Genomic DNA, 12,018 nt, shown 5'->3' with positions numbered 1-12,018 from the left:
TCATTTGTTTCGATAATAGTCGGGTCAAAATTCTGTACAGGTGAACATGCACCGTAAAAAAACAAATACAGTACAACAATATTTCATATAGATTTTTGTTTATTGTCAGTTAATACAGGAGTTACAGTAAATAGATAATAAGGACATTGTCTTTGTAGATACAGTTTGGAGTATCAGTGTGTAAATGTGTTTTAGTTTCATCTCCTCCCCAGCAGGCAGAGGAAGATGAGGACTACGTCCAGGTAGATATTAAGAGCAGCGTTGATGTATTCCTCTGGATCCAGACGGTAGCTCATCATCCCCATCATCAGCTGACAGTCCACCATCAGGAACTGAGGGGAGGAAGAGTTAGGACAGGGTGAGAGAGTACCACCAGATAAATAATAGGAATGAATGACATATTTTATAATAGAAGACATGTCACAGTAGGAAAAGCACAGATGTAAACTTATTTTGCTGCTGTGCACGTGTTAAAATAAAACCATGTCAACGTTAAATGTAAAGAAAAGTACTTTAAATGAAGTGGAATTGTGTGTTTTGACGCCACACACAGTTTCCTTTTTCTTTCAAAAGACGTATTCATAGCTGTAGTGGCACACATGTTCAATTAGGAACCTGCAAAACCTCTGGATTTCTATCTGAAGGCAGTAATAGCAAATTAATGGCTTTATTAGTGGTAGGACTGTTTAACCTACTGAGGTGACCAGGACAACAGAACTGTGTGTATTTTTGTTTCTTCTGCTGTTTAGCAAGATAAGTGTTGTTTAGTATTATTATCATATATATACGTTCTTCTTTTCTCCCATACCAGTGAATACAGCAGAGCACCCAGACATCCATAGGCGACTTCACTGATGTAGGAGTAGTAGAAGGTGCAGAAGAACCCAAACATGATCACGTCCACAACCAGAATCAGCAGAACACCGTACCAAATAGTGAAATCATAACGAGTCTGCAAACACGGTAAATAAAAAAAGAAAGAAAAAGGTTAAGTGGGGCAACTGAAAAATCTGCAGATTTGCTCTGCTCAAAATAAACACAGATCATGATGTCTATGTCTGTATACAGAAAGCATTTTGACCTGTGCAGAGAATGCAATGATTGCGAGAGAAATGGCCACGGTTGCTCCCATAGTGATGACGACAGCGGTGGTGTCGTGGAAGGAGGCGATGGTTCCCACCATGTATGACAAGCTCAGGGTGACCACAACCTGCAGGCACAAAATTCAATGTATCAATCGCCTCCAATATCTTCAGAGAAAGTTATTTTTGCTTTATACTGTAGATAGTTTCACGTTTAACTGCTTCAAACAGAAACGGGTCCAGATTGTTTATATCTTTAAATAATCATAGTTTTTTTTAGATCCTAATGAAAAACTTGTGAAGTGCAGAAACGCACGCCCACCTAACCCTTGCAGTGTTTGTGCCGTGATCTGCATTGTGTATTTAACGTTCACAATAGAGGAAGAGCCTTTCCTAATTTCAAATGCCAACAAAATCTCAACCGCTTTGGAGGAAACTGAGGTTTTCATTTGGAAACAAAAAAAAATGTGCCAGTTTCTCAGAGACGATTTAAATGTTAAAAGAAGTATAAAAGTTGAGAAAAACCAAGGAGTGAATAAAAGATTTGCCAAAATGTTTTATCATTACTACTTTAATGTCTTTAACGTACTAGAATATATTTTCTAATCTCCCTTATTTAGTTATTAGATGTATAACTTTTACTTCTACTTTATTAAGCCACATATAGTCCTTTTGGTCTATTATTTAAATGTTTTGTTGTATCTATATCGAGTGAAATACATTTTCCCAATTCGATATTTGGGGTTTTACGCTCTTGTATTCGTAACCCACCAATCCTACGATGTTCCAGGGGTGACGTCGACTGAAGGACTTGCAGCAGCTGAGGGCCATGGCGACCACGATGAAGATGATGATAGAGCTGAGGTAGGCCCCCAGGTTGGTCTGCACCGCCTCTTTGACCATGCTGGAGAAGGTGAACACACACACCACACTGAAGGTGAACAGCAGCTGGAGAGTCAGGATGCTGAACACCTGCACAGGGAACGATGAAGAACAAGCAGTTATAAAAACTAAATATTCTGCACAACTGATCTTAACGGTGTATTTAAACATTTTCAGATAAAGTTTTATTAAGAGAGATTGTTGGATTATTCAGCAGGCACAACATCCGACCTAGCTGTCCAGAACCTCTTGTGCTCTAACATGCTTTGCAGTGTCCAGTTTTGTGTTACAAAAATATATTTCCTCTGCGTTCTTTTCCTGTTAATCATCTTGTGCGATTCCTGAAATGTCTCTTGCAAGCTGCGCCCCTTAGAAGGATCCCGAAAACAGGTCGGGAAATATTGTGGTGTAGGAAAACGTGTCCACAGCGAGTCGTACAAACCTTTCTGACAAACGCTCTTCTCACAGTCTTGTCATCAAAAGAAGATGAGGCTATCAGTGGAGTCGTGTCCGACGAGGCCTCTGGGCAGATGTCCCGGAAAGACTCGTACCCAGTTGTAGGCTGATAAATGCAGGTTGTCTCGATTTTGGATGGAGGGCACATTGCCGGGGCCGCAGAGTAGGGTGGAGGTTGCTGTCCTTCGTAGGAGTATAACGGTGGTGGTGGTGAGGACTCATCATAACCAGGAGCGTCCTGTGTCTCTTTATCTGACATTCTGGAGGAAACTGTAAGTTAAACACAGAAGTTCAGTCAAATAAAAAAATCATTGTATCTTGTTGCCCAAGAATGTAAACATTAGGAAGTAAAACTATGATGCCACTTCTCTTACTCCCAGTAAACATGGTGGGAAATTCAAGTGTTGTGTTATGTTGTTCAGGTTTAGGAAGGTCATGTAGTCTTGGGTTTTCCAACAGTCATTATATCCCGCTAAAGGCCCGAGATTTCATTCAAGGTTCAATCTCCAAAAACAGCAAGTAATAGTAAGGAGACAATAGGCCTTTTTTCACAGCTGACATGTAGACTTAATAGGAAAAGCACAGATGATTCTAACAATATTAGCGATGGCTCTGGTATGTTCATGTCCTAGTCGGCGGTGGATGAACTCAGATCCTTTACTTTACTAAAAATAGAAATGCCAGAAAGGCCTAAAATACTCTTTTACAATTCAGAATGTTACATAAGTAAAATAACTTATTTAACTGACAATCTAAAACGGAATTCACTCAAATGAATAGAAAATAAATTAGCTCCAAACATTTAAATTAATAAAAGCCATTGATGCACCTGCTTCCTTTTTATTCCAGACAGCTAAAACAGTCAGTTCCCCCAAAACCACACAAAGCAAATGTACCAACAGTCTAGCTTTTAAGTGTTTGGGGGTTCTTGGCAGGTTTTTAAGAGGAGACTGCATGAGTATCAGTACATGCATGAATAAATAATAGTTGGGGTAAACGGCAAAATATATTTTTTGTGATGAGGAAACAGACCCTTTAAAGGGTTATCATCTAACCGAATGTTTGACAGTACCAGTAAATACTACAAGCAAATAAAACGTGCAGCAGCGTAAACAGAAGGTATTGCTTTTAACAAGTTAAGACAACGTAAGAGAGAGTAACTTTAATGCTCTGCTTACCTTTTCTGCTGAATTATAGTTGTGTCTGACACCACGCAGTGCTGAGTGAGGAGCAGACGACGCAAAAAGTAAACCTCGCCTGGTGATGGCCGTCATTTATCCTCCCAACCTGTGGTGTAGTTTCACTTCCTAACAGCATGAAGGACTCATTGCAGGAATTAAAACCTCTGACCAACTGTGAAGCAACAGCAGAGGCCATCAAAAGTGGGGCGTGGACCAAATATGACTGTCCAGACTTGAGTATAATTAACATATAGTATGAGACTTTTTTCAGTTTTCTGACATTTGATAGACAAAACAATAAAAAAAGAAATAATCAGCAGATTTGAAATTTGAAAGATAATGAAATGTATCATTTATTGCAGTAGTAACAGAATTAAAGCTCACATTTGCAAACTACTGCTGTATTTGTACAGTTTAAGATTTCTTTATTAATAGAGGGAGGAAAGAACCAATACCTGAAGATGTTCCAAGTTTGTCAATTACTAAATAAAACTAACTGCTGTTCTTTTAAACAGTTATTTAGAAAGATTTGGGAGTTAATTTAAAGTGGCAGTCCTGGTCCCTTTGCTGTGTCCACCAAAAGGGTTTTTCTCCTATAGCTAGACACTCTGTACTGAACACGCCCAGCTGGGAGCACTTTGGAGGCGACGTGCTAAGATACGGAATATACTCGAAAGTAAGTAAAAATGTCGGCATAAGGTCGAGTACTTGCTCTGGATAAAGTACGGAGGGAGAGGATGTGGCTGAAGAGGTTTTGTGGCCGAGGAAACATCTCCAGATTCAGATACATTTTATTATTCCACAAGAGAAATACGTTTAGTCCACTGCTCCAGACACGAGGACACCGTGAAGAGCTTAACATAAGACCACAACATACTTAAAATAAAACACATTTGATCACCTCTTTGTGGTAGGTTATTTGTCCGGCCCCTCCTCCACTGTGATCGGACGGCTTGGTTTAAAAGTGATTGTGACAAATGCAGCATTTTTACCCAAAGTTGAAAATGTTCCAACTTACCGCGAACAGAAAAAACCCGCCAAAGTGCAGCGCTTGCTCACCCTGTTGGCGTTGTAGCATAGCATAAATATCGGTGTTCCTATTGTAAACAATTTAAATAATACGCTGGCCTCAGGAAGAAAACGAGCATTGAGACGTGGAGTTTTCAGAATTGTGCGCATATCTCCATCTTTGAGGTTCCCACTTTAAATTCTTATTAAAATAAATCTCTTCAGGACTCGTCTGTCCTATTTTAGGTCTCACTGAACGGGACGAACAACCAGAAAAAAACCCTCCATTGACACTTAAAAACACAAAACAGACGTTCACAAAACATCTCTCACACATATTTATTGTAAAAAATACATATAAAAACAATTTCTGAGACATACAAAAGATTGGAGCTTTAGAAACAGTATATTGAACAGACAAAGACCAAGCCATTTGTTTGAATTGCATTACATATTTACAATTTAATAAATAAAATTCAATTTGTTTTTTTATACCAGAGTAAAGGCAGATTGTCCATATCTTGGGAGGTGCAGATACCGCTGTGGTGACTCTTTGAAAAACATTCTCATCTAATACATCGACTTCAAAAGCACAGGGCGGACGGGGGATCAGTGCCCTGCAATTCAAAACCAAGGATTTAGGGACATTTATACAAAATAGCATCCGTGGTTGGAGAGGAGCTAGTTTACACACAGAGCGCTTAGTTAGCATTGGTAATGATTGAGGTATTGCACCACACAGCTTAGAGGGTAAGAAAGTAAAAGAGAGTAATGTGGGGTTTTAGATCGTCTCGTCTTTATCGACAACCCAACCACCAGACACACACACACACACACACACACGCACGCACACAACCCTCCCAGCCAAAGTATACAACATCATAACTTATCACCACAACAAATGTAACATCTAATCATCTCCGCACTCTCTCACACAATGCCCCCAAATTCACAGACAGACTTTTGGCATTATTTTTTTTACTCTCAAATACAAAAGAAACACATGCACAGGTCTGCCCTCTAGTGGCCAGAGACACCGTAGCACCTCAGACTGCAGAACACTAGAGACCAGAGAGAGAGAGAAAGAGAAAGAGAAAGAGAAAGAGAAAGAGAGAGAGAGAGAGAGAGAGAGCGAGAGAGAGAGAGAGAGAGAGCGAGAGAGAGACTGGGGTGAACAAACTAGTCAGTAGGAAACCTGTGCACCGGACTGACCCCTAAACTGATCCATACCACTTGTGAGCGCATAGATTTAAAACACACGGAACAGACGGCAAAAGCAATCAATTCATGTTTTTGCCCTTTCCCCCTCTGTGAACGAGCGGCATCAGAGAGGGTCTGTTGAGCAACCGTACTGCTGGGCCTCATTTCAGCCCTAAAAACACTACAGATACCTGCTCGCACAAGAACCCCTTCACCAGGCAAAGGCAATCAACACACACACAAAAGGCAAAGGGAAAGCCATTGAACACATTTAGCTATGATCTTTATGTGATGATACAATATCTTTAAAAAGGGGGAAAGCGGTGGGGGCTGGTTATGTACTAATTAAAACATCAGCTGTCCATTGCCTCCAGTGTCGGGGAGAGAGGCAGATGCCACATGGTGTAAACATGCCCCAAAAATATATCCCTCAACCCGTCCGTCCCTTTATCCCTCCTCAATCTGGCATTAATCAAACCAGATGGCAAAAACTCTCTCTGGGGATCTGGCCCAAAAATCTCTACTGCACCCCGAGAGAGTGTTTGAGGATGAGGGAGATGGGGAGAAAAAAAAAAAAAACTCCCCCAAAAAAACCTGCATTCAAAGTACAACGGGACCGTTGCGTACCAATGCCACGTGTAGCAGGATGTGTGGCAGCGTAACTGTACTTAAAAACTAGCATTCAAAATGAAAAAAGGGTAACCCGCTTGACCAAGCAGACGTCAGGGCAATCTACAGTAAACACACACAAAGTCACACTTTCCTGAATACAGTCACACTTAGGACAATTGCTGTCCCTGGTCATTTCAACACACACACGCACACATCTTGCGCACGCACAACCTTCTCCCAGACTTTATGTGAAAAAATAAAACAAAATCAGCCTTGAAGGACAAAAGTGCTCAAACTGGTGCCAACACCATCGCTACTATGACCCTATAAAATACCTACAACCGCCCTAAACACTCAGCAAGTAGCAGCACATTAAACTCAGCGCCAACTAACCACCTACCAGAAAAACTGACCCACTCAAACAAAAAATAAAAAATTAGCCCCCAAACTTCCCCTGAAATGTTTACATGTAATAGAAAAAATAAAACACTGAGCAACGGCAGCCCCCATTCACCAAAAACAAGCCCTCAACCTCCAGCTGGTTCAAAATAAAGCAATGTGGTTACAGTTCATGCTTTCGGTACAAGGTTGGTTCATTTTGGGGTTCGCCGAGGAAAGAAAACACTCATCCAATGCATGACATGGAACAATACTCTTTCTGCAAAATACTTTAAAAATGACCAATCCAGTTACACTACACAGGAGAGGATGCAGAGTCACAGTTAACTTTTTGTTTTTTGAGTTTATCTCCAAGTTCCATCGTTCTGGGATGAAAATGCTATATGAAAAAATGATATATGTATATATATATATATATATTTTTTTTTTTATATGTTCCGCAGATTCCGAAGCATAGAAAGGAAACCGTCTCCACTTGTGTTCCAACAAGAGTCTCCACCAGAGATTTTATTGTTGTTTGGCTTGAAATGGTCTAGACCAGGTTCAAAATGGACCGATCCAAACTGGGGGAGCGTCGGGCGTCGCTAACTGGAGCTGCTTCTTAGGATCGCGTGTTGCCCGCTCAAAAATATAGGTTTGTGTCTGAGAGGGACAGCAGGCTTTTATTTGTTCAGTTACACATTTTTAATTGGGACCTTATTGGGATTCAGTGTAGTCTCCTGTAAGGGCGGAAAAGGACAGAGCGGACATCAGACAAAGTCATGCATACTGTAATGATTGTATTAAATTAGAGTCTGCAACAGGGCTACGCTGAACTCAATGTCACATTCGTAATATTTTTCAGTAAAATGCATCATATGATGTGGAAAATGCATGCAAAATAGTTAAACGAATGTCTGTTCTACCGTTATGCAGCACATAAAACACAACATATATAACATACGAAAACTGGCACAAAATGTGTGGATGTTTGTACTTATTCAGGTTCTTGCGTTCAGACATTTTACATCTAAGAAGCTTCTTTTGTTACATGAAACAAAAATGGGTCTTCCATACCTGAGTCGGGTTGGTCACTGTGCAGAATACATGTGACCCACGAGTCAATCGAAGGGATGTTCAGGGCAGCAGGGTTTCACCTTGGACCAGGAATCAATGCAGCTACAGGGAGAAAGAACAGGAAAGACCAGGTGGGGACGCAAAACATTACATTTTGATTAGCTCATGTTAAATGTGTCCGAGCCTCTACGGCGTCTCCCACAAGGCTCAATCCTCTGACTGACGGTGTGTGGAGCTCTGAATGAGTTCAAGGACTCTCTGGCCAGTTAAATGCAACGAGACCAGAGAGAAGATGCAAGAAGTGTAGTGAGCTCACTAATATAGAGCTGGAACAAAAGATGGACAGACAACTTAATCTGCAACTATTTTGATTTCCCATTAAACGTTTAAATACATTTTCAAGGAAAAACTCCAAATATTTATAGTTGTAGCTTCTAAAATCGTGACAATTTTCTCCATTTTCTCTCCCTTGTGTGATCATTAAAAGGAGTAGCTTTGGGTTTTAAACTGTTGGTCGAACAAAACAAGCAATTTGTAGATATTACCTCAATCTTTCTGAGATTTCGAAGCCTTTTTTCCACCTTTTCTGCCATTTTATAGACCAAATGATTAATAAACTTATCGTGAAAGTAGTCAAATAAGTGTCGGGTTGCTCCTTGCAATAACATGATTTTCGTTAGAAATAACTTTCCTTGTGTAAAGGGTGTGAACATTCTAAAATTAAATTTTTTTTTCTTCTTCTTCTTCCAAATCTCACTTGGACCAGAATTTGATTACACAGCCAAACAGCCACACCTACAAACTGTGGCACAAAACTGACAGTTTATATAATCTATGACCAAAACAAAAAGATGGTCACGTGTGCGTTTGATCTGAGATCAATGTTTGGTTTCTTCTCTCTGCTAGTTATCCATCACGGTTCAGCATTTGAGTGCTTTAACACAACACTGGGAAACAAAATAGCAGGCGGGACCTTCCCTACGACGGAACACCTAATCTTTGGAAATGTTCAAGCCTCAACAAGTCGGATCTCCTTCTGTGCTGAAATTATGGGGAAACCAATGACTCCTCGAAAGTTGGGAAAAAAACAAAAGTGTTGAACATTACATGCTTTGAAAAGGCAAATCACTGCAGCAGTAAACGGGCTGAAACATGCAACACTGGTGGCTCTTAAACAACTTCATGGTCACTTCTTTTCAAAGCGCTTACAGAACTCTTAGCGTAAATCTGTGAGAGCGTCTCATTAAAATGTAATAATGACGCCGTCATCATCACAGTTGTGAAAGCTCTATTGCTCAAATATTCACATAATGTACTTGTTAAATAAACAGGAGGACAGACGCACACAAATTGCTTATCTTTATCTCATGTTCAATAATAATGATTCTTAACTCAGCTTCGGTTGATGACGTATTGTGTGAAAGGACAATGGGTTGCACCTTTACTAATTTGCATGAAACACTCTCCTATTTACATTAGTACACGTCTGCATTTTATTTGAATGCAAATACACCAACTGATCTTTTTTTTACCTCTTATGGTAGACGCAGAGGCAAGCCAGCCTGGCGATGGTCTCTCCCTGTACCAGATCCTCCAGACAGATGGAGCACTCTCCGCTGTCTTTACTGAGCACATCCGCTGTACACACACACAGCAACCATGAGTTTTTCCAGCCTTTAAAAAAAAAAAAAAAAAAACACACACACACACCGGGCCATTTCTGTGATAGGACACTTACTATTGTACGGTAGTGGAGGAGACGTGAGGCAGCTCAACAGGTGATCCTCGATCCGACCCCCCGGGAAGGGCTTCGAGCAGAAAGGACAGCGGATATCTGAGAGACAAAAGCACCGAGATTAACACGCGGCGTCACAGCGACACATAAATGTTAGATGATGTGCCCATCACATAGCGCACAAAGCGCTATGTTTGGACGTCTGGATTACACAGGCTGACTTGGCAAAGCGAAGGAGAGCAGGCTGAAACACAATCAGTCGTTGTTATCCCGGAGATAGTGCGAATGACGTGACCGTGTGCGTAAGTGACCCAAAATAGTTTGTAAACTTTATTTGACTGTATGCACTACGCTCTGCAGAGACGAGGGCTGGAGGAATGGCCTCCACTAGAGCCGTGAGTGGATGGGGCAGACACTGAGCCTTGCTGCCCTACATTCCCCTCCTCCATCTATGAGCTGCTGCCAACAGTGAGCGGGCATGTGAAGTTGTGACCCATTTCCCTACTCTTGCTAGAGGGCTGGCCTGGGAAACCCACCACACGGTTGTGTTTTGGCTCATAATGACACGTTCGCCACCTTCTCTGTGTCGCCCATTGTCTACTGCAGACCAAGTGTGCCTTTTCACTTCCTCCTGCAAAACCCAAGTTCCCATTTTAATGCACTTAAAAACAACAAGGCGGTGGGTTACTTAATGTTTTCAACTTGCACGCTGCAGGATTTTGCCACCAACGGTCACCGTGAACAGGCCCTGTGATGTGAAAGTGCTTGTATGTCACCACTTCCAGTTTTACGCCAAAGCTCTGCTTCATACAATAGGGTCTCTGATGGTTCTCGTCAGTATGCAAGCATGGGAAAATAGATTATCTGTTCAGGAATGTAAATCCATTTTAATTTCAGACTGGGACGAGTGAGGGCTGCACTGTGGGAGATATTTTTGATGGAAATGTCATAGTTCTGCTGCGTTTGTGTAATATTTAAACAGTCACATTCAAAGTCTGTTCTGGAGTGATGTTTAACTTCCTCTCATTTTGTCTACATAAAGTTAACAATGAATACTCTAAGTTACCTCTTACTTAACCATCATATTCATATTACTACTATCTTTCTCTGAACACAAGTCACCTCATGTCGTAGTTAAATATCAGTTGTCTTCTGGAAGCAATCAACCCACATTTCGTCACATATTGAGTAATTTAAAGTGATGTAAACTGATATTGCCAAACTGACACCATCCAATAATTCAGTGTAATCCATGTATGTGAGCTGTCTTGAAATCCAAAATCAGGGTAAAATACAAAACATCAACTACTGATGGAAACGTGTTATTTATGCAGCACAATAAATACAAATTGCACGTATATAAAATACTACTGAACCGTGTACATGTGTTGACTTACTGCCATGGCGGTTGTTGACACGGTAAAGGCCGATCCAAGCCTCTGACACCGGCCGCTGGTGTGTGCCTCGGACCCGGGCGGATCTTGCGCCCACGCTGCGGGCGGAAGAGTGCCGATTCCCGGGCAGCCGCTCGGAAAAAGTGCGGTGGGGCGTGCGGCCTCCTGTCTCCTCTCCGGACGGATGATCCGCTACCGCGGCAGGCTCCGGGCTTAGAGTCCCGTCTTCCTCGGGTTTCCCCTCGCTGCTGTTGTTGTCATCATCCACAGGTGACGCTTGGCCGATGCTGGAGGGGATGCTGTGAAGGTCCGCGGGGCTGCCGTCGGCGCTCGCCGCATGCTGCCCCAGGTCCGAGTCGCTGCCTTCCTCCGATCGGCTCCGGTTGGCCTCCGTGTCCTCGAAGCTGCCCGAGAAGTCGACCATGAGACTGGTGGGCCTGGTGCAGCGGGGTCGCCGGTACGAGTCCCGCTTTGTGCCATCTTTTCCGAAAGCGGAGGGCACCGGCTCTTCCTGCAGACGACTTGCTCTCGTCCCCATCTCTCTAAACCAGCTAACTGTGCTAATTCAGCTGGGCTAGCCGAGCTGCTTCCTCAAAGCGAACCACCACAGAACAAGAGAGGAGGAGGGGGGTCGAGTTAACCTCGAAACGACCCTTAAACTGTCAAATATTCGTCTGGGAACTTTTAAATAACGACAGCTGTCTGGTAACCGAGCTCAGCGAACACGATATATGTCATTCAACGGTCCGTCTCTCGTCTCAGTGTGTCCTTACGATCCTCATTTTCCTTTCTTTCTCTTTTTTTTTGACGTGCCCGTTGGTCGCTGCTGCAGCGGAAATAGAGCGTTTTCGCTTCCTCCTTTTGAGCCGCACAGTTACGGTAGCGTCACCATGTCACCCGAGCAGTTTGTAATCCAAACATAAAAAAAAAAAAAAGTTTACATGTTTGTGTTGAAATTGTTGTGTTCCTATTATAATCACCGTTTTTTTCTTCTTCCAAATGTAATTTTGCCT

At 42.1% G+C, this 12,018-nt stretch overlaps 2 protein-coding genes across 2 annotated transcripts; both read right to left on the bottom strand.

Moving 5' to 3' along the window:
* Positions 1-96: 96 nt before the first annotated feature.
* LOC142956507 (protein lifeguard 1-like) lies at positions 97-3,947 on the bottom strand. Its single transcript, XM_076098124.1, has 6 exons — positions 3,599-3,947; positions 2,407-2,690; positions 1,854-2,054; positions 1,082-1,210; positions 809-952; positions 97-332 (listed from the first exon to the last, which is right to left on the bottom strand). Exons 2-6 carry the CDS (start codon positions 2,677-2,679, stop codon positions 198-200), a joined length of 882 nt encoding a protein of 293 aa, XP_075954239.1. The 5' UTR covers positions 2,680-2,690; positions 3,599-3,947; the 3' UTR covers positions 97-197.
* Positions 3,948-4,934: 987 nt separating this feature from the next.
* On the bottom strand, positions 4,935-11,889 carry LOC142956908 (uncharacterized). The gene is made up of 5 exons (XM_076098689.1): positions 11,009-11,889; positions 9,615-9,710; positions 9,409-9,514; positions 7,877-7,978; positions 4,935-7,539 (listed from the first exon to the last, which is right to left on the bottom strand). Exons 1-4 carry the CDS (start codon positions 11,541-11,543, stop codon positions 7,921-7,923), a joined length of 795 nt encoding a protein of 264 aa, XP_075954804.1. The 5' UTR covers positions 11,544-11,889; the 3' UTR covers positions 4,935-7,539; positions 7,877-7,920.
* Between the last annotated feature and the right edge of the window lie 129 nt (positions 11,890-12,018).

This window comes from Anarhichas minor, unplaced genomic scaffold (genome assembly GCF_050575085.1).
Source record: "Anarhichas minor isolate MPS153535 unplaced genomic scaffold, ASM5057508v1 ptg000024l, whole genome shotgun sequence".
Taxonomy (NCBI): domain Eukaryota; kingdom Metazoa; phylum Chordata; class Actinopteri; order Perciformes; family Anarhichadidae; genus Anarhichas; species Anarhichas minor.
This window is presented reverse-complemented; position numbering and strand designations above follow the sequence as displayed.